Source organism: Eutrema salsugineum, unplaced genomic scaffold (genome assembly GCF_000478725.1).
Source record: "Eutrema salsugineum unplaced genomic scaffold, Eutsalg1_0 scaffold_13, whole genome shotgun sequence".
Lineage (NCBI taxonomy): Eukaryota > Viridiplantae > Streptophyta > Magnoliopsida > Brassicales > Brassicaceae > Eutrema > Eutrema salsugineum.
The window spans coordinates 4141853-4165156 of NW_006256885.1; the positions used below are offsets into that span (position 1 = coordinate 4141853).

The 23304-nt window shown below is 31.9% G+C and overlaps 3 protein-coding genes across 3 annotated transcripts; 1 reads left to right on the plus strand and 2 right to left on the minus strand.

The window, feature by feature from the left end:
• Window positions 1–3713: 3713 nt before the first annotated feature.
• Window positions 3714–5163, minus strand: LOC18023225 (NAC domain-containing protein 55). Its single transcript, XM_006406899.2, has 3 exons — window positions 4896–5163; window positions 4526–4794; window positions 3714–4396 (listed from the first exon to the last, which is right to left on the minus strand). Exons 1-3 carry the CDS (start codon window positions 5074–5076, stop codon window positions 3905–3907), a joined length of 942 nt encoding a protein of 313 aa, XP_006406962.1. The 5' UTR covers window positions 5077–5163; the 3' UTR covers window positions 3714–3904.
• A 9347-nt stretch (window positions 5164–14510) lies between these two features.
• LOC18023226 lies at window positions 14511–15386 on the minus strand. The gene is made up of 3 exons (XM_006406900.1): window positions 15315–15386; window positions 15058–15161; window positions 14511–14964 (listed from the first exon to the last, which is right to left on the minus strand). Exons 1-3 carry the CDS (start codon window positions 15384–15386, stop codon window positions 14511–14513), a joined length of 630 nt encoding a protein of 209 aa, XP_006406963.1.
• A 1417-nt stretch (window positions 15387–16803) lies between these two features.
• Window positions 16804–18324, plus strand: LOC18023227. The gene is made up of 3 exons (XM_006406901.2): window positions 16804–17072; window positions 17543–17748; window positions 17858–18324. The coding sequence occupies exons 1-3, from the start codon at window positions 16983–16985 to the stop codon at window positions 18087–18089; spliced, it is 528 nt and encodes a 175-aa protein (XP_006406964.1). The 5' UTR covers window positions 16804–16982; the 3' UTR covers window positions 18090–18324.
• The last annotated feature ends 4980 nt before the right edge of the window (window positions 18325–23304 follow it).

A 23304-nucleotide genomic window follows, 5' to 3' on the forward strand; every position in this document is an offset into this window, starting at 1 on the left:
TGACCCTATTTTTATTTTAAATGCGTGCCCTTGTATATGTTTCACGACGAAATGCAGTTATTTTCATTCAGTTTTTAAAATGATATATGTGTGTACAGTACCACGTGTTTAAAATCCTGGTTATCGTTGTAAGATTGAACCAAATTTTGACGTAGAATATAATTAAGAGTTGTAACACACTGAGTGAACCGGAAAGCCATAAGTCGAAGACTATATAGAGTTTTCAGGAGCTTATACAAAAGATCCATAAGATTTGTGATTATCCAGTCATACAATCAACAGAAAAAAACTTATATAAATAGTTGCCTCATTTTCTCTCTTTTTAATTAATTAACGTTTTAGAAGTTCATCTCATTCACAACAATGCGTTAGAGACCAAGAGTACAAAAATCAAACGAAGAATTAAACGAAGAAGTTGGGAAATTAATTTACGTAATCAAAATCCACTATGACAAACAACCTCTGCTTCCGATGTGGGAAGGTCAAAGTTCTTCATCATCGACCACCACGCGCACTGTACGTTTTAGTGAAGCAGTGATCAGTGTTCTCTGATTTGTTGAAATTTTTAATTTAAATCGAAGTCACTAAAGTAATCAATATGAATAGTGTGTATAATCACACGTGTCGTATATATTTAAATTGCATACAAAGAAAGAAAAAGCAAAAGACAAAAGAGATCTTGTGTACCCCCTACTGTCTTACTATTAGATAGAAGTTAGTCCAGGCGTAGCCAATCCCTTTTAAGTTTTCACCATAGATCCCAACACCCGCCAGTTTTATTGTTTCATATGTGTAAGAAAATGTACATATAACAGATAATATCATTTTTCTCAAAAGTATACCTATCATCTAGTTATGCTCATAATTTATATATGCAGAGCGTTTTTTTTTCAAACATACATAGAAAGTATTTGTTAATTAATTTTCAAACTAATTCAAATACGTGGCCTTTTCTTGTAGTTGGAATCATTGTTTTCAAAATTTAATGATACCATCATCAGTTTTCAAATCTCCAAATTATAAACAAACCAAATTATAAGTTTTTTGTTTTTACAACATAAATAAATATTTTTATATTTTTTATTATTGATTTTTTCATAATTATCTTCTGTAGACTGGTCAATATCTAATACATACAACATAACGTAAATATTATGTAAATATTCGTTTGAGATAGAGTTTAAATATATATATATATATATTTATATATTGATGGTCATGATTAATTATGCCTAATGAAGGGATCTATCAAGTAGATTAAGACGTGATTCTGCTGAGACTTTGCTTTATTTTTTCTTTCTAATTTTTGTTTTAAACTTGATATGGAAAGTGATTAAGGACCTCCCCAATTGTCTGCTTTGTTAAATATGATAAGTGACCTTCTCAACTCACCGGAAGGCCGTAGAATCAACAACAACAAAAAAGGTTGTCTAGGTTAGATGTATTTGATCGCAAATGTCATTGTTAAATACCATACGATATTGCATTTTAATTGCACATGTTCGATATTTAGTCGGAATAGATTAATTAAAGTGACGCGAATTTTTTTTTGGACAATCTAAAACTTAAATAGTGAAAAGTATTAAGTTACGCGTGAGTATAAAAATATTGCATTAAAATTAGTACATATATAGATAATTTCATTGGTTATTAAAATTTTATAAATTTTCCAACTAACGGCAGCATATACAAACACATTTATATAGTTGGGTAAGTAAGTTCAGTTTTAGATCAAAGCATGTATACACATATTCCATAAATTTCAATATTAACTTTATTTATTTAAACTTGAACTCTAACACGGTGTACGGAATATAGTTGTAGGTGTAGTAATTAAATAAAACAACAAGTGAACTCTAAAAATCATGTAGGCATCCGGAAAAAATCTTATCATCTCATCTTTTTTAACCTTTTTAACTTTTAGATCTATCATTCTACAAAGTTATTCTTAATGATAAATATGCTACATATATATTAAAAAAATATTAAGCTGGCAAAGAAAGTAGTCGAATCTTTCAATTTTCACACAGCAAGAGTATTCTCGATCAAGATATTTTGTGTTTTCGAACAAAAACAAAAACAAAAAAAAGGAAGAAAAAATGCGTTTGTTAAGCTCTAATTAACTAGCCCAATAAGGAGGATTAATAATGTAAAATGAATAGGCCCAAATGATCCCAGTTTTGGCCCATGGCACAGTTGATATATATAATATATATATATATATATATTTTTATCCGCAATATATATATATACACACTTTTTTGGGTGCAATATAATTATATAAATACTAACTACGTGTGATATGTATGGTCGAACGAATGGTTGGACTTCAACGTACAGAAACATCTTGAATTTGGACCACAAAAGTATTGTACTAAAACTTTCGTTTTCATGTATTAACGATAGAATATGCTCTTCCAACGGGTTGCGTTGAGCTTAGTCCAACAAAATTTACATGTAAAAATATGTATCCCTTAAACTTAGAAAATTTTCAACTATTAGTTACAAAATAAAATAAAATTCAACTTTTAAAATAATAGCTCAACCTTAATTATCACAAATTTTAACGTAATAAAAATGTTTATAATCCAACTTAATGGATATTCATTTGTAGACTGGTTCCGTTTTCAATAATAATAATAAATTAGTACATTGTTCTTTAAATTAGAGTAAAAAGTGGCCTAGCATAAAAAGATATAAAATGTGTTTTATTTTAAAGAAAACACCAAGTTCAGTAACTTTATAGATTGTTTATCCTGTTTCAATTAATTTTAGATAATTAATTAACTAGATAGATAGCTAAAAAAGATGAAAATCTGCTAAGACGAGTAAAAAGTGTTGCTGTGTTTGAAACTTGTACGGCGTGAACTGTTGCTATTTTAGGAAAGAATCGATTCTAAAGCTGATCAAAGAAGCTGTCCACGTTGACCCACACGTGCGATATCGGGAAAACCCAAACGGTCCAATCTTATCCCAAAGTCCAATTGGTCTTTAAGGTTTGGTCAGCTATATTACCATCACTATCCTATTCCCATTAAACAGTACACATATCCGTTTTGATATATCTTCCATTTCTCAACAAAAAGTTTAACCTGATCATAATTCATGTCAACAGGCAACAGCTGTACATGACTATTTCAAACATTGCGTATTGCGTCTTGGTATACGTCATCGTACACAAAACGAATATATGCACAAGTATCTCGTGCGAAATTATATTCTGTCGTATGTACGTTTATAAAAATAGTATTAATTTTAAAATATACTTGTGTTCTAGGCTAGAGAATAGCGATCATCACTAACAGATACCCTCAGCAAAATATAACGAATCCTAATGTTTGTTTTTGCTGGTGTTAATTTATCGTACAAACGATGAATGATATATAGTGATCTTCGTTTTGTAGTTGCAATTAGAAAGAAAGATATTAAACGCTGAAACTTCTAGTGTTATAGATTATGAATGAACAAATAAGATTTCGTCGCTAAAAGAGTATAATTGTTGTTAAAATAGCTGGATATATGAACGAGAATGAGAAGATTTAAAATATGCTATAGTTGCTTAAATAACTGGATGAACGATAATGAAACGATTATCGTTTTATTTTAACGTTGTTGTTTGTCGTCAATGATCGACTGCGAAGGGACGAAACAAAATATATCAATATGCAACATGTTTATATATATAAAATCATTAATTGATAACAGAAAGGATCCAGCTAAAAGTTTGCAAAATTTTATCTTTTGAATACAAATGACAGATGAATAATAAAAGTGGAAGAGTACTGGAACCTAAACCTAACCCCAAAGAATCCCAATTCTACAATATATTAATTGATGAACTAATCTGACTCGGACAAAAACAAATTATATTCTTTTTTTTTTCTATTACGTTACCATTACACAATCACATAAACCCGAAACCATTAGGTTGTTGACCCGAGTACCCATATCTGTTAACCGGGTCAACATTCTGATGAGGTAACACGTCCGGATTATTAAACAGAGTAATCCCTTCACCATGTTGCTGCGTTCTACCATCTTCTTGGATTGTCTTCACACCGTGAAAATAACCACCACCGAGTTCCGAGACCGAGTTCTGTCCACCAAAATTCGTCCAATCGAAGCTTGGCTCCCTGACCAAACTATGAAACCCGGTTTTCTGCTCGGTTAAAACCGGTCTATGACTATGGGGAATCGCATTCGATGAACTGGCGGCAAATCTCATACTTCTGTTGTCGATCTCGTGTAACGACTCGAGAACGTCGTCGTATTGATGAGACGAAGAAGAAGTTGATGAACCGTTGTTGCTGTATTCTCGTGTCATTAGATTGCTGTAAATCTGTTTTTGTGCGCTTGATTGCTTTTTGTATATTCGGCATAAAACCCAATCATCAAGCTGGATATAAAAAAGAAAATGATAATCAGAAAAATTGTTTTCTCATTTGAATATAAACAAAGAGTATAATAATATATACAAAATGATTCATATATATACTTTAAAAAAAAAAAAAAAAATTTAGGTTACCTTGGTGCTACCATTTCGGCGAGAAGGTTCGAAGAGACGATACTCATGCATGATCCAATTGGTTTTGGTGCCTTTTGGAGCTTTTCCAACGTAAAACACCAAAGCTTTCTTGATACCGACTCTTCTTCCTTCCGTGGAGATAACCTTATCTGTACCGGTGGCTTTCCAATAACCCGACCCGGCAACCCGATTGGGTCTCGACCCGTTCGGATACTTCCTATCTCTCGGGCTGAAGAAATACCATTCTTTTTCCCCAAACAACGCCTTACCTACATACAAAAAGAACAACCAAACAAGAAAAATGAGATAATTAAACAAGGAAAATCATAGATGTGGTTTAAACAAAACCGGGGCCGGTTTAAGGGTTTACTTGGTAAAACCCAAGGGTCGAATTTGTAGAGATCGATTTCAGCGATGAGCTGGAGAGAGAAGTCGTGACCGACGGCTTTTCTGCATAGATATTCAACCATCAGCTCTTCGTCCGTCGGGTAAAACCGGAAACCCGGTGGCAAGCTCAATTGGGCTAACGGGTCTAGTTCTTGGATACCCATTTTACTTATTTCCTCTCCGATAAATAAAATATCTGCACCTTTTGATATTTTATTGTTTCTTTCTTTTTTTTTGGTATTTTCACATAAAGATTTCGAAGCTTTGCTACTTGTGTGCGTGTGTATATATAATATACACCGCCGCCCAATCTTCGTTAACGTGCAGCCTCAATATGGGCCCCACTTTTGAGATTATCATGATACGTGGATAAGTTTAGAGCGTCGTGATTTTATGCCATCCCTTGGGTTCGTTGAACCTATATACTATAAGAAAGTTGATTATTATTATGAATACTTTAATATGTTGTAACACTGTACCGCCTCGAATGATTTTTACTGTTTCCCAACTGTTTTTTTTTTTTTAAGTTTTGTCAAAGGTTTCCCAAGTGTTCGGAAAAATTAAATAATTTAAAGAAATTCCATATATTTGTACGTTCAAATCAAAATTAGGTGATTGCTAAGACTTATATGACTCGTGGTTATCTTGTAATTTACGCGGTAAATCGGTTTGAATGAGTTACATCACTGTGACAAATATACGAAAATTATATTCTGGAAACACTAAATAATATCTTTTTTAATGGGTATGTTGCCAACTTGTATAATTTTTTTGGTTGTGTCAAGAGAATAGACACGCGTAAGTGAATGATGGGGTGAGATCACTAGATATTTAGGGTTAACATGGAAAGCGTTTTTCCATACGGATAGAACTACCACGAAACGACACGTGTCTAGTGTTTATGGGCTGAGTTAGGCGGGATATTTGCCTCGTCAAAAGGCCGTTAGAGATTAGAGAAGGACAAACAACAAACATGAGCTGATGATGCAGACTCGAGATTATTTTTTTCTAATATTTTCTAAGTTGATTGTAAATTTTGACTGACTGCATATTAGATCAGTTTGTAACATTTAAAACGAAAGTATATATATACAAGCATACAATCAGATATATCAGAAAATGTTACGGTTTTGTGGTTGAGAGATATAAATTTAGGATACAAACTCACTTCTCTTCCAATTTTTCTTTGTACGTGATTGAATAAGATTTTACCAGTAAGGCGTTAGGCCAAAATCTCCCTCTATCAATATCGATTAAACACCAAGTCCATGTGCTATCTTCCTTCAAGCACGAAAAAATGATGATTTCTACCTAATACATATTGGTTGGATATTTCATACTGGGGATAGTGAACAAGGGATTGAGTTAATCTACTGTGATTTTAGTAATGGTCAATCACAATAGACATACTGTGGATATTTTTATCCGACTTTTTACATGTCTCAGAATTAGCTTAAAATCCATTACAAATCGTCGAATATAACAACAACAAAAAAGAGTTTTTTTTAGTTTGAAACGTAGTCAGCAAATTTGTAGAAACATATACATATATATGTGTAGGTTTTTTTTCTTTATCATATAATTAAATGGCTTTTACTCTTTATTTAATAATTTCCTTAGGGGGGTTATTGGGAGTTGGTTTTATGAAGATTTTAGTTGATTTTAAAAATCATGAGATTTGTCAAATTTTTAAGAGTTTTGTTGGATTTGTAAAATTTAGAGAGCGTTTTATAGATTTAAACAATCTATTAAGAATTTTTTAATATGACAGATTTTGAGAATCCAAGGGATATAGATAGTATTTTGAGAATCATGATTTATGAATTAAATTACAAAGAATCATTATGCCAATAACACTAGATTATAACAGAATCATAGAATCATTAAAATGCAGACTTTTTGAATAACAATGGATTTTGATTAGATTATAAAAATCATCATATCAATAACAACTGATTTTTATAATCTCTAAATGAATAACAGATGAATCTATTAAGAATGTAAAAATTCACAAACCAATAACTATAGAATCTTAAACTCTAAAAATCTTTATAAATCAACTCTTCAATAACACCCCCTTATTGCTGCCAATATTTATAAATATATATTTCCTCTGTTTTATAATTAGTGTCATTTTTGGCATTTTGCACACAGATTAATAAAATACATTGAAAATTCAATAATACTCTTAAAATATATTATAAGTTTTGAAATTCTTCAATAGATCTAAGGTTAAATTAGGTATTTTATGTCAAAATTTGTTTTAAAATATAAAACGACACAATGAAACTAGAAAAAAATTCTTAAACGACACTTATTATAAAACAGAAAGAATATATGTGTGTAATATGTGATCTGGATATTGAAATGAAAGTTAACGATCAGTTTATTTAAAATATATACTGTATTCGCAAATTGCGAATACATGATGCTTTAAAGTGTAAAAAAAATCAAGAGAATACAAGAATTAAGGAATTGTGGTTTCTTTCACTCAATAGCTTTCGTGTCACGGGTCATCTGGTGTTAATAAGTTCCATATATATTGTTTCTCTTCGAAGAGAGAAATCCATCAAATGATAAAGAATGGACTGGTCAAAGTTGTTCTTTAAGCTTTGTGCCTCTCTTTTTCGCGATGAAGTCATGCATATATCATAACGTGCATGTCATGCATATATCATAATCACATAATGTGTACACCCGGAAAATTATAATAAAATTTGATGACGTGGATTTCAAGATGCTATAAGTTTTAACCTCTTACTGTTTTACATGTGAGTTTAATTAATGGTTTGTTGAATAAACAATGACAACACCAATATACTTTTTTACGAATTTCTCAGTTTTGGAGTCTTTTTGTTTTATATAATAGGAAGATCATATAGATACAGACTTGTTTAACAAAAAACGATTCATGCAGACTTTAATCTCAATCTCTATAAGATTAATTTACAATGCTCCAGTGAAATTTGAACTCGAATCCGAGATGCTACTTTACATTTTATTGGTTTGTTTCAATTTGATTTTTGATCATATAGAACTAGCTCTAATATCTGGAGCATGCTGAGTTCTTTCCATAAATATAATGTAACATTACCAGATAAAAGAGATAAGCGATCTTGAACGAGTCTTATTTAATAATTTTTAAAAGCTTAAGTAATTATTAGGCAAAGAGTAATTTCATAAGGTTAAAATTATTAAACAAAGAGTACAATGTTCTCTTATACCTTTCGTCAAAACGTTAGAAAAAATGCTTAGAAACAGTGAGACCAAATAACAAAGATTAGTCAAAGTTCTTACAAAAAAAAAAGGATTAATGAATTACAGTTTCGATCCAGATCTCATAAATAGAAGAAAAGGTATTTTGATAAGAACAGAAATATATAATAATATTCTAAACCAATATAAAGCTAATTAATATTCTCGTCAAGTTGGAGATATATCGATCATATTGAGTACCAACTTGTGCATATTATACGTCTTTTCATATTCTTAAAATAGAATAGAAACGAAAAAGGGAATCCAACGATGAAGATGAACATTGGAGATCAAACCCCCCACTTCATCCAACTTTATCTTATCATAAAGTTTTATTTAAAATATATAGATTTTTTTGGGATTTTTTTTATATACATAGTTTAATAACGAATATATTTTTATAGAGTAATGGTTATGTTTAAAATCATATTAAATCACTAGTTAATGGTTAATATAATAAGAATTTGTTTTGTCTGGCAACGATGTCTTTCAAAAAGAAAGATAGAGCCAGAGAGGTCTTTCATTAGGGTTTGTTTTTTGGTCATCGGTTAGTAGTGAAGCAAAGACTTTTCATGTTTACAGATATATGTGAGCCACGTGGTAACAATAGGAGCTCTGAGCTGATAAAGTAGCTAAGGCCCACGTTGTTCGATAACATCTTTTACCATACCTCTCAAAATCAAAGCTGGAGACTCCTGGAAACACTAAGATTAGATAAGAAGAAGAAAAAAAGCGACATATATCTAGGTTTTGCCAATTATTTTATTGCGACGACGTATTATCAGATTCTTCTATTATGAGGAGTTAGACTTTACACGTCATTTGTTTCTTTTATATTGACATTTTTTCTTCAGTTTTTTATAACAAAATATGGATATCATATCACTGTATAAAGATCCCAAGAAGTTTTTACCCCCCTTTTTTTTCTTTCAGAAAGGCTAAACTTGAGAAAAGCTATGCCAGCTCTGGTACGGTGTTTATTAAGTATCAACAAATTTAGACAGCCAATAAGGCATGAAATATCTTTTAGCCCAAAGTACTTTCAGGCGGCCCATGAGTTTAAATGACCTGTCTTTTTTTCATAACCCAGATCCGATAATAGTACTTATGGATTGTACACGACAAAATCAAATTACACTTTCAAGTTCACTGATACGTTTACAGACTTTTGCACGATTTATACAATAGTATTAACGCACGACCAAAAAAAAAAAAAAACCAATAGTATTAACGCTTGAAATTGGTACTTCAAATTTAATTATTTTTCAACTAATATGATTCCATAATATACATTCATCTGTATATTAAACTGATATTATGGATAACAACTAAAAAAAAAATTGTAATAAAATATTTTTTGATATTTTTTCACAAATTAATCTAAATATTTTACCAAATTTGTATTTGATTAATCTAAATACATTGACTTACCATTGAAAACTAGGTGGTTAGCCCGCGCAAGGCACGAGCGTAAAGTTTATGAAACGAAATCCAAACCATTAAATTTATTATCATGGTAGACTAAATACAAATTAACAGCAACGTAAGACATAAAATTAAAATTACATATTCATCAATTTTTAAACTCCATCTATCACACTTACATGTATGTGAAGGCTTTAACTTCTTTATCAACAATATTACACATAAATCAGAAACACAAAAAAACTAATTAACACCGATACTATATAGATTAACTACATATATTCGAAGGCTTTAAATTTATATATCTCTAGATTCTTAATTTTGATTTCCCTTCGTTGTTTCTCGAGAATCTTCAACATATTCTTCTTCTTCTTTTTCTCCTTCATGATATATAATTTCTACATAAGTTTAGTCTTGTCTTCTGGAACTGCTCCAGTCTTCTTCTTTTTTTTCTTAGTTTAACTTTCAAAACGCTATCTTTTACTTCTCTTTATTCATATTGATCACACATTTATTTTCCGTTAAAACAATTATCATTTTAACCATTGTTTCAGTGTATCTTATGTGCTTTTTGTTTGATACTCTGGTCAACCATTAAACGTTTTTGAAATGTAGTTCCAACAACTTGAAACAAATTACAGGGATGATGCAAATTACTACTCGAATATTTCCCTGATAAATTCTTTTTCCTTTGTACTTGTGACTCTTCTTGTTTCATCTGGTGTTTTCTCTCCTTTAATGGCCTGAGAGCTTCCCATTTATGGTAAAAAAAACGATGAGTTCAGTACGATGAATCTAAGAGGTAGGTCAGTGATTAACCATAACATCATTCAGCACCAATGTGATCAACTATGAATCAAAGAAACGGACCTGTGACACAATTTTACAGAAACCATACATAATTTGAAGAGGACAATTTGGATAACCATGCTAACCATAGAAGGTCCCAACTCCTGATCCATCTATAATTTAAAATGCCATAATTGCAACTAAAATTTACAGGTTCTTGTTTGTGAGTCATATAATCGTTTCAAGGTTTTTCAAACATATAGCAACAGGGGAACTAAAACAAAACGTCTACATAAAGTGTACTTCAATGCATTTCCTATTGAAACCGGTGTAGCCCGTAAAGAAACTAAAAGAGGAAGATATTTATTTACTTAAAAGACCAAATAAGATTAGTGTTACCTAAAGATAAAATTTACAAAAACAATTCGGAATAAAAAAGATCTTAGTCTGAGGAATGTGCAAAAGATCAAAGTGCCAATAGTTACGTTCTTCTTCTTGTTCTTCTTCTTGTTCTTTTCACTGTCTTCCCCGCAAGTAAAATAAAAGAACCAAAAAAATATCCAAGAGCAATCAAATCTAAGAGAGTAATAAAAATAATCTCAGCCTTTCCTACTGAAAAGGAAAAACAAAATGAAAATATGAATACACATAAATATCCAAACACTGAACACAAGAGACAATAACACACAAAACCCATTCAAATGAGCGAGAATTGAATTCAAGCCCAAAAATTTAACAGTGGCAGTGAAGGCAGCGGTATGATAGATAGAAATCATGTGCTCTGTTTAACATTCTAGCTTAATATAGAGACAGTCGCTTGTATCTTCATACCCTGTGCAACCAAAAACGTTAATACATTTAATACGAAGAAACATTACCATAACGAACGTACAAATATAGCAAACCTGCTGGTCACATAATACAAGCTCGAGCCTTCTCCTGACGAACACGAAGGATCTTCACGAATATCATTGAATCGTATAGACCATGATCAACCGAGAGACACCTGTAAGCTGTAGCTATTGGATTAAAACTAAACAGAAAATTATCTGATTTAACAAAACCTCGGTCACCGCAACGTTCGACTCCGTTATTGTCATTGTGAAAAAGAGAACATCTTGCATGATTCCCCATGGCAACAGAAGAAGGCCTAACAAAAATACCGTTCCCGAGTTTTGTTGGTGTCCCAGGATAGGCTATAGCCTCCAAAGATCAGACAACCGGAACAGCACCACGCTTTCATTTTGACGGGCGGAGAACGAACAAAAAGCAACTTGAAACCAAAGCACTTAAACTCAATAAAAAAAACCAATAACAATAACGATAAACTTACAACGATACAAAGCACAAAATCATTTGTGTTAGAAAACCAAAGCACCACTTATACGCAGCCTCTTAATCTTTCTGCAGTAGTGAACAAAACCATGGAGTTATATTATTAACGTTAAAGAAAATCAAAAACCATACAACCCAGTGAAATATAGCAAGAATATACTATCCCATTTTTTTCATTGCTTTCATCTTTCTTTTCTCTTCTAATATAGAATCTGATTGTCTCACCAAGACATTGGCTGATATAGGAATCAGCCAACCAAATTGTAACGATGCATTCCAACTCTAAGCTCCCATCTTTTCCTCAAACAATCCAAAATCCAAACTGGCCAAAACACAAACACACGCACACACACACAGACACAAACAAATTTCAAACTCAGGATCGGTTCGTAACAATTAACAGTTTCAACTGCAAAAATCATCTAGAATCGCACCGTCAGAATTTTGAGATTTACTAAGACCGATCTCATTTCTCCTCTACTTGTGATTATGTGAAAGAGATTAATGGCTATACAAACCGTGAACAAAGAGAAAAAGCGATAGAATCCAAACCTGAATACCTGATCTTATCGTAGTCTGGAAGAGATCTCCGACCTGGCTATAGAGTCCACACCTGTTTTAAAAAATAAAATACACAAAAAATCTAATTAGATCTAACTTACAAACCTGAGTTATTGTAATCACAACAAAAATATAGAATCTCTTATGAATAATATTAGACAAAAGTCAAAAGTCTTACAGGTGGAATTGAAACGATATGTTGTGATCAAGATCTAGGCGTATGTAATCTCACGTCTCAGGACTGGGATACATTCATCAGCATCAATATTATTAGCACAAAATTGATCAGAGATGAATAAATCTTAAACATATAGATCCAATCAAAATACGAACATACTTAGCAAATGAACATAAAACAACTACAAAGAGAGACCCACCTACACAGCACAACCAAGAACACAAAAACAAAAAAATGAAAATCGAGAACCACTATCACCCAAAATTAAAAAGCAAAAGAAACAACGATCAACACACAAAAAAGGTACCTATCGAAGGTAAAAAGTAAATTTTTAAAATCAAACCAACCAATAACACATAATCAATAACAAATATATCACAAAACACCATAACTAAGAACAGTACAAAAAATAACATGCAGACACATAATCAATAACAAATAGATCACAAACACCCTAACTAAGAACAGTATAAAAAATAATATGCAGATAAATCACTCAGCCAAACCAAAAATCAGACCCGTAAACACCACAACCACCTCCACATAAGTAAACACGAACCCTAAAAAAGAAAATACAAAAAATAAAACCCATATTAGTTGCTAAAACAATTTTTTTTAAAAAGAGAGATAAAGAAGAGATGATAACAAAAATAGCAAAAAAAAAAAAAAAAAACAGCTCGCAGAACATAAAAGTTTACAATAAACCACGAAGAGTGTAAAACTAATCAGTTAGAAACTTTACTTCCATCAAACACTTTAATCTTTTTTTTAAAAAAAAAGTTACAATAAACCACGAAGAGTGTAAAACTAATCAGTTAGAAACTTTATTTCCATCAAACACTTTAATCTTTAAAAAAAAAAAACAGACTACAACAACAAAAAAACCATAAACAACACGAGAACCATACAAACTCGCAGGCGACCATGTCTAGACCCACACCATCAACTACAAAAAAAACCAAACACAGACGGCTGAAAATCTACCAGTAAGCAAGAAAACCAAAAAAACCGTATAAACAAACGAACATAAACACAAACGTAACTACAAAATACAAGTGTAACAAACAAATATAACCACAAAACTAAGCTCAAAGACTACCTTTTGGCATCTCGATAATAGATACAACCAGCCACCGAGACAACCTATAACCCAATAACAACAACAGATAAGTTAAATCCAAATTTATTAAATAGACTGATCTAGCATATTTCAAAGTCCTAAAACAAAACATTATAAAAATGAGTCGATCGCTCATCAAAGATCACAAACTATACAATTAAATAAATATAACAAATCTGAAAAAGGGAAAAAAAAAACCAAACTAACATAATCAAAAGCAATTGGAAGTCTCGTGGTGCTCTACGTGCAAGGCAAACGAAGTTGTTTTTATAAGAATAACACACGGGCTATGTCTTCTCTGTTTATAAGAAACAGAACAAACCTAGAACACTTATTTGGAATCTATCACCGATTGGTAGCTAACTCTTCAGTAATCAAATTATTAACCACGCACCCTTCTAAACAAAAACTAAAATAAATCTACCATGAATTTAGATCCACGTAAAACAAACAATCAACAACGATTAAGAAAATAAGGTAGTAACTTGATATATATATATATATATTAAGTTAGTTTCTCGGTTGGAATTTTTTTAACCTAATACGGCCAACATTTTTTGTTTGTTTTAATTTGTTTTTATAAAAATATGTTTAAACAAATTTAAGGAGGGGCAAAAAGTAATTAGCCACCTTAAAATTGAATGAGAGAGCTTAAAACTAAAATTTTACTTTGCTTATAATTATAATGATAACTTTTAAGAAATCAGATTTCTGAAACTTAAAATGCATTAAAATGGAAGCACATCCTTTTTACTTATTAGAATTAAAACTAAGTAATAAAAAATTGACGTCAACAAAAAAGTAGTGATATAAAATTCTGAAATTAACTGGATATGAAGAGAGAAAGAAAAGTAATGCAGCTTTTACAATAGTATAAGACTTCAAAATCTAATGAATACATTCAAACCAAACAACAATCCGAATTGAATCAACTCTTATCTCATGAACGATGATCGATCTCTTCCTCGCGACTCTCCAAGATTTGAATGCTGAAACTTCGAGTTCTCCTTCATTAGTTTTTCTCTCCCAACAACAGTTTTCGGTTTCTCTATCTTCACCGCATTAGAATCGGCAATGCCAAGATTATCATTGGAAGCAAAAATTTCACTTAATTCCACAGAAGCAGTAATGTTGGTTTGGGAAATTCCCATTAGAATCTCTGGACTAATTGCATCTTGCGGCATCGTCGTGTCTAGAATCTGAACTATCTCCGAACTCACGAGGTTCCCTGGACGCAAATCTACACAATCTTTGTCAAACTGAACCCCAAATCTTTGAACGAACAAGCTCCTTATATTTTGAAGCTCCTTAAGCTCGCCGATTCTTGATGCCGAAAATATCAATCCGGCCATTGCTTTTTTAGTTTCTTCCGGTAGGAGGAGAACATCACTTGCGAGAGAAACAATAAGTAATCAGGAATTTTTTAACCATTACATTTTTTTTACTGTTACCGTGTGTTACAAGGCATCAAGAACAACCTACCTTTGATAATTTAAAGGAGAAAAATTCTGCAAGATGGATGTGCAGAAGTACTCGACCTGATCGTAAGCCGATAACCTTTTTGCATCTTCATAGAAATGCTTCGCCTACACGGTTTTAATATTCAAACCCAAAAAAAACAAAATAATTAATGTAGAAAAATTTAATTTAACAAGATAAGGCAAGTATTGATCATCGAGATTTTGATCAATATAAAAGAAAATTGTACATATGGTGACTGAGATTAGCCTCATGTATACCTTAGGAAGTGCCTCCGGAAAGCGGCCATAAGGAAGGAGTTGAGAAATATCGGACCTGGATTGATTAACCATACACTCTCTTCGTCTCCGTTGCACTTTGACAGAAGATAGCAGATTTTGCATATGGATTTTGCTGCAGAGAAGACGGATTTGATTAAATAGTTAAACAGGAAACAAAATTCTTACAGTCTAACGCAAGTGAACAAAAGGTTTCTTACCACTTCGAAGCTTTTTGCCATTTCGAAGGACGAAACCAAACAGCCAAAACATTACGATAGCATCCAAACTTGGGTTCTGTTTTGTTGGCCAACATCATTACCTTTCCTCGGTAGGAAGATGAACAGAGCCCTCTTAAGAGAAAGGTCTAATAAAGAGATGTTATTATCTATAGAAAAAAATCTATATATAATCTCCTTTAAAAGTGGGTTTTAAAAACCATTTAGTATTATGATTTACTTATGGTATTAAATCTTGGAAAACCCGCTTTTTCTTTTCCAATATGGAATGTGAAAATCCAAATGCATTAAACGTACGCTGTTTTTACAGATAAATCAGTAACTTCAGGTAATATAAGGAAGGAACATAAAAAAGCATTTCATGAGTTTCATCTTCTGGCAGCAATTCAATCGTCGTTTGTTTTTATTTTTTTTTATTCAAGATTTCAGTTTTAATCTGGCGAATTAATGAATTCACTATATTTAGTTGAGACTTTTTGTTTTTCTGAACATTTAAACCTCGTTTTTTCATTGTCGCCAAACCTCGTTTTCTTAACAAGTAATTATCTCTGTTTCCTTATACAATAGAAATTTGGAAATATATTGTAGATATATAGAAAATATTTCGAGAAATCGAATTAAACTATTCTCCAAAACAACAAAAGTCTGAAAAAGGACAAAAATATAGTTACTGTATCTATTGAACTTATTTAGCTATATCTAAATCTTACACAAATTATATATATAAATTATTGATCGTAGAAGGATATGCATTGTATTATATTTGTATAAAAGATATCAAAAACAGAAAATAAATCTAAGTTGTTTATTTCCATAAAATGAACATATATATATTTAAACAGATTCGTTATTTGTTGTTGGTGGTAAGTGGTAACTTAACTTGGTAGTAAAGCTGATTTTTTTATAAAACCATTCATGATCATAGTCGAGCCCAAGTATATGGGCCTTTAGCAGAAGGTATTATGAATCAAATATTAGGATCACGAAAAAATAACAAACAAACAAAAAGACTAGTGAGTTCAATACTATATGGTTAATGTCAATATATTTCTGAAGGGCAACCGACAAACCGGAATTACCAGTTGCCGGTAAAACCGACGCGTATAATACAGCAGTCGCCAGATCAGCCGGTTAGATCTAAACCATTCACTTTAGTCTTCGTGAAGAGACGGCGACCTTTTAACTAATCCACTTTCTTAAACCGTTTTAATTTTTGCAGACACTCCACTAAAGCAGTGAACAGTCGTTGTTTTCTCTGTTTAATTGAAACTAAAGAACATTTTTTTTGTGAATTGTTTTCTTCAAAAGAGGGAGAAAATTGGGTCAAAGCTTCATTTGACGTTATCGACGATTTGCTATTTTCAAGTGAAAGAGGAAATCACCACAAAAGCTGCTTGAGAGAGAGAGAGAAAGCTCAGAGTTTAAATCAGTAATGGCTTCGAAGCTTGTAGTGATAATTGTGCTCATCCTCGATCTCATCGCCGTTGGGTTAGCCATTTCCGCCGAGCAGAGAAGAAGTGTCGTAAGTCCATTCTCTCTTCCCTTGTCTTCTCCTTTACTTGATAGCTTTTCTTGGTTCTTGCTCACTCTGTATCTTTGATTCTGTATAATTTCTAGACTATTGTCAGTGAAGCTTCCCTCTCTAAGTAGTCTCTCCATTGGTGCTGCGATCTTAAATTGTAGTGACTGGATTACTTTCTTGTCAAGTTTAGCCTATGGCATTGTTGAAATTCCACATACTGATTAACTTATTAGCTAAACACAGAGAGCCTATAATAAAGGGTATATTAAGATCCAATTATATATGGAAACTTTCTTCGTAAGTGTTGTGAGATTCCACATTCGAGCTACTATTTAGCTCTCTAGCTAAAGCCTAATGTCATATGTTTAGATCAAAACCAAATCTTCTAGTATGTATTGGCTCTGCAAGACCTTAAATGTGGTTTCTGCATATGTTTTCTTTATGTGGTAAAGATTCATTTGTTTTGACAGGGCAAAGTTATGACGGACAATGAGAAGGCATATGAGTACTGTGTATATGGCACGGACATTGCTACGAGCTATGGAGCTGTTGCATTCGCACTCCTCTTTATAAGCCAGGTCCTTATTATGGTGGCTAGCCGTTGCTTCTGCTGTGGAAAGTCCCTTAACCCCGGCGGTTCAAGAGCTTGTGCTATTCTTCTCTTCCTCATTTGCTGGTAACAAACAACATACCAATCTCATGTTAAATTTTTCCTCGACAAGATCACATAGGTCTTAAACTCTTCAAATGGGGTTTGATCATTAATTTGTAGAATTCTATTGCAGGGTATTCTTCCTGATTGCTGAAATATGTTTGCTTGCGGCATCAATCAGAAATGCTTACCACACAAAGTATAGGAAGATGTGGAACAATGATAATCCGCCGAGCTGTGAAGTTATAAGGAAAGGAGTGTTTGCAGCTGGTGCTGCATTTACCCTCTTCACTGCTATCGTCTCTCAGTTCTATTACGTTTGCTACTCTCGTGCTCGTAATGCTTACCAGAATCCGTCTTACTAAAAAACGTTACTTTCACAGCAAGCAACGTTTAGCATCCGGTACTGTCTTCTTGTGGTGATCGCTCAGTTTGTTTAGTATCCGGTACTGTTACTTATCCGATAGGGTGTTTTGGATTTGATGGTGTCGACAAGAAACACTGAGATATGATTGTTTCTTGTCATCAGTCATTGTATGTTGTCATGTGTCATGTAATGTATAAAGATAGAGTAGAAAACATGTTTTCTGATTCACTGTTTTTTTTTTTTTTTTTTTGTTATGTGAGAGGAAGCATTATGTGATCATTATTTAAACTAAGTTTGACACACAAAAAAGAACGTAAAATGTACAGGCTCAATTCCAAGTCTAGTCAATCCAGAAATACCTGATGTAAAAATTCATAACAGGCGATGTTAGACCTTTTTTCAGGCGAAAAGTAGTTAAGATTTTAAGGAGAAAGTTGTACATGATTTAGTTCAGGTGAAGTGAAGAGAAAACATGGATTTCTTAGAGTGGCTTAAATCACTGATTTCGTCTGATTTATATAGTTTTTTTAAGAATCTTATCAGTAACTTCACTGTTTCATCTACATTAATCACTGTTAACCACAAGCAGACCTAGAAAAATCCACATTTAAAAAAATTAAAATCCACATACATATTTCAGGTTTAACTACAAGACTTCCATAATTCTGGGTATTTGAGCTTCTGGTTAGCAGATCATTGACTGTCGAAAGCCAAGTCGCAAGCACTAATGTTGGGCCCAACCTGTAAGAGTAATAGCTGCTATTACAATTAGGGGCCATCAGGTCGAGGTTTTTTTTTCCTTTTGGGTCAAAAGGTCGAAGTCTTTAAACATACATTTCATTGTTGTACATAATATACGTCAAAATACCAAATGTCATAGAACACGTAATCCCTATTAACTCTCTCTCAATATTATATAAATATATTGACTGTTTAGCAGCATTCAGCAAGGTCGTTAGGACTTAGGATAGAATAATTATGAGCAAATTGTACATAAAAAAAAACTAAAATAAACAATTGTTGGCATAGTACCCCAACATATGCTTCATCATAGCACATGACCATTAGCACATTATGATTCAAGATACCAATTTACAAACCATTATCATCTTAATATCAGCCAAGAATATGAGGGAATTATTTTTATTTAAAGAAAAAAAATCTGAAATCTAATTATCCTTTTTCTTCAAACGGACATTGAGAAAATTTGAACTTCTAAATTAAACAATTTAAAACAAAAAAAATTAAAATTGTTTCTTATCAGTCATAAGCTTATAACCATAATCTATACATGTTCCAAGTACAACAAATGCAACACTTATACGTGCAAAATTGCATACATATATTTACATCTAAGCACACTAATACTAATCATACAATACATTGTAGATATACAATTGCTTGTATCCACACGTTACACGTACGTAATTACGTATGTTTGTCATGTGGGAAAATGCGTTTAGCATTTTTTATTATATTAATTTTCAGAGGATCGCCAGAACAGAGAGAAACTTATGATTGCTCACACCCATTTGTCCTTTGTTAGATCTCAGATACTTTTAACTTTCAAGTCGCATTTTCCTCTGTACTTTCTCTTAATTTTATAATCAACTTAACATGTTAAATATTGACTTTAGTGTCTTCTCGAATACTTGAGTAGTCACCTCCAATTAATTTTTTAAAAAGAAACAAGAAAATGCATTACCGTGACTTGTTAGTTTAATGGAACGCCACCGATAAAAATATTACCTAAATCCACGCTCAAACAGTTGTAAGAGGTCAAGTTTAGGGAAATGCAGACAAGATACTTGTAGGAAGCAACTACACATATTAATTTCGAAAAAAAAGAGTTTTTATATTATATACAAAACTTGCAGAGCTTACAATTGCTAATATAGGTCAAAAGTTCTGTTAACCTTAAACTTGTCTCCTATTTTATAGCTTTTCGCCAAGTCTAGTCACTTCGCATATCTCGGACTCTCGTGATGCACCTAAATCCACATATTTCAGAATTGTGCAGATTTGTCAAATATACTAACTGACCCGTCAAGATAATATCTCGCCGAAGTTTGCAGCTTGTCGCGTTTATTAATAACTTGGAGTTTGTTTTGTTGATACGAATTAGATGATCCTACTAATACTATGATTGGAGATTTTGGCATTTTATTGACTTAGCGTAAATTCTGTAATAAATTTGTTTATGGACCAGATCTAGCGGGTACAACCAGTTCCAATGATACTTATAACAACTTTTCAATTGATTGTTTACAAATCAGTTTAATATATTCAGATAATGTGACATATAAAGAGTGATCCTACAAACAAAAAAGGTCACAATAATAATTTAGAGTAAGACTCCTTATCACAATAAAAAAAAAAAGAATATATATGCTCCTAATACAACTCTATCTTTTTATCCTAATAGTTGTTGAGATAAGAAAACTTTATATATGCAGCTTTTGCATCTTTTCCCCCAAACCTTGTTGCTTTAAATCTCTTATAAATGTAAGAAAATCACAACTATATAATAATAGCCATGTCTCTATACAAGAAAGTTAGACGTGTGCGTCTAAATCTAACCAAACAAGATAAACAAAGCTATCTCAATTTCTCAAGTGTTTGCATCCCAAAATTTAGGCCGACCCGACAAAGAAATATATGGTCAAACTCTACTTTCGCCCCAAGAAAAAAATTATACCAAAAAGGGAATCATCTACAAATTTTTACATATGTTGTTGTCGATAAGAAAACAGAAAGTCATTGAAGAAAAATTGGACATTTGGATAAAGATAAGTAAAAACAAACTGTGATCATTTTTGCTTGGTCAAGATTTGTCTTCGCGTTTGTTAATAGTTATAGACACCTCATCAATATTTGTGAAGGTCTTAGCTTTCTCAAAGCTGCTATTATCAATCTACGTATACATACCATCCCATGAGAAGAAAAGAAATATTAAAGTGTTAATCAAATTATGCCAACGAGCTCTAAATAGATGAAGTCATGCCAACAGCGAATGAGTGAAGTTATGCCAACGAGCTCTAAATAGAGGTTGGTGGGTGAGAATGATTCAGACCATTAAATTTCTAACGGTTTTGTGTATCTTTTTAATGATAATATAATTTTATTTTATTTATTCTGATATAAATTAATTAAACACCTATTTACAACAGATTTAATAGTTGACTTTTTCTGAAGATGTCCCTATAACCTATGTGTGTTTTATCCCCCGAAACCACTTGAGTAGTTGAGCCCGTTTTAGTTTTTTTTTTTTTTAACGCAAATACTTGAACCTGTTAGATTCCGAAAACATACCTAGACTGATGATCCTAATTCAATTTTTAAATAGCCAAATATGAAATCCTTTCAGATCTAAACAAATTCATGAAGCAAACACAAAGCAAGTCAAAATTATCACACAGTTGTTCAAAACGTTATCATATGATGATCTCATGCACGATATATAAGATACAAGTCTATATATATAATCCGCCAGGATAGTAAGTAATTTTTTTTTCATCAAAGAATCACAATTTTTTTTATAAAAAAAAAACAACATGTTTTCCTGACAACTATTGCGAATGTCATTTATCTATTTTACTAGAATACCATTGAATTTAGTCGGTTTATATAAAATATTAGAAAGAAATAAAGACAAAGAGAGAAGAATGGGGGGAGGAGGAGAGTGACGTGGCTGATCTGAAGACACTGACAAGTTTTGCAACTTCAACGGTCGACGGCGACACCCTATCATACTCTTTATATATATTTCGATTTCTGTTTACTAATTTCTTATCTTATTTATAATGTCATTCTATTTATTTATTTGTATATGACAGACCGGTTTCCAGCTTTTGACATAACTAAATGTTTCACTTTAACCATAATAACTATACAAAAAATAATACTAATTCAATACTCTTTTACACCATTTAATAAAAATCTCGCTGTTCTTTTTTTATTCCTCTGTTTTTTCTCTTATGATTTTATTTTAAATTGATGATAATGTTTATAATTACTATAATGTGATGTAAGGCCGGGAATGGTTCTCGGTGATTGATTTGAAGTATGCAATGCTATGATTTGAATGGATGCCGAGATGAATCAATCATAATTTCAATTAATATCTTTACCAGGTCAAGTAGTTTGAGATATTTTGTTTGAATAGTCTTTTATTTGGCAATCATATCTCAAATACTACAACGTTGCATCAATAAAACTGATTAGAACCTTAATTTATAGTTTTCATGAAAAACATTATTTGTAGATTAATCACGCTGTTTGCAATGGGTTCTATCGTTTTTTTTTTTGTTTGTCAACGGGTTCTAACGTTTTTTCACCTGCACAAATTGTAGATCAGCATAATCTACCAAATATTTTTTTTTTTCTGCTTGATCAGTATGTTCCATCAGAAATTAACACACCAATTGAGATTCTTACATTTAATTTCATCTAGCGCCTAGCGATTTTTTCTGTAGTGTTTTTATCTTACTTTTTAAAACAAAATGTTATGTCACTCGTTAGCTTCGAATTCTTTCTGACATACCTATATCCAGATTAACTAGTTTATTGAAGCTCCGGTTACTAAATATTGTGAAACAATGTTGTAAATGAAACCAAGAGAAAACGCAAAACGCTACAATGGAAACAAAAAAACATAATGGTGCAAAGAGAGCTCAGAGACTTATACTATCTGATTTCTTGTAACCACATTTTCACCCTTTATTTATTTTTATTTTTTCCTGGGGAGGATCTCTTTTTTTTTTTTTCTTTTCTTCCAAACTGTCTAGGGTACTCTACTATCAAACAATAACTCTATAATGCAATGTTGGTTTTAGTAGCATAAACAAAGTTACGAAAATGAGTCAAAATTTCAAAACTATTTCTAATGTGATCGCATGAAATCAGTTGGTGTCACAACAAAAAATCATTTGATGTTTGTAGAACAAGATATAAGCGAAACTAATATTTTCACAAAACAGCGAAACCATTAGACACATACTGTTAAAACAAGAAGAAAAATACCAAAACTAAGCCAGTAATTGATCTAGAATTCCAAGAAATTTCAAAAAACAAATCTACCTTTTTTTGTGTTGTCGCCCAAATTTATAGTTTAATTAAGGGTTATTTAATCCATAATAGAGAAAAAATAATTACAGCTCGTGATTTGATATTTGCATGTCTCTGTGTCATAAACATGTTTAGACTAGTGGTCG

Bases quoted from the DNA above. Each gene is read 5' to 3' on its own strand.
- LOC18023225 (XM_006406899.2), bottom strand. From the start codon at position 5,076: ATGGGTATCCAAGAACTAGACCCGTTAGCCCAATTGAGCTTGCCACCG. The intron at 4,795-4,895 runs GTAAACCCTTAA...TTTTGTATGTAG, and splicing joins CGACCCTTGGGTTTTACCAA to GTAAGGCGTTGTTTGGGGAA. The intron at 4,397-4,525 runs GTAACCTAAATT...TTTTATATCCAG, and splicing joins GCCGAAATGGTAGCACCAAG to CTTGATGATTGGGTTTTATG.
- LOC18023226 (XM_006406900.1), bottom strand. From the start codon at position 15,386: ATGGTTAATCAATCCAGGTCCGATATTTCTCAACTCCTTCCTTATGGC. The intron at 15,162-15,314 runs GTATACATGAGG...AAAACCGTGTAG, and splicing joins TTCCGGAGGCACTTCCTAAG to GCGAAGCATTTCTATGAAGA. The intron at 14,965-15,057 runs GTAGGTTGTTCT...TTCTCTCGCAAG, and splicing joins TCTCCTTTAAATTATCAAAG to TGATGTTCTCCTCCTACCGG.
- LOC18023227 (XM_006406901.2), top strand. From the start codon at position 16,983: ATGGCTTCGAAGCTTGTAGTGATAATTGTGCTCATCCTCGATCTCATC. The intron at 17,073-17,542 runs GTAAGTCCATTC...TTGTTTTGACAG, and splicing joins CCGAGCAGAGAAGAAGTGTC to GGCAAAGTTATGACGGACAA. The intron at 17,749-17,857 runs GTAACAAACAAC...ATTCTATTGCAG, and splicing joins CTTCTCTTCCTCATTTGCTG to GGTATTCTTCCTGATTGCTG.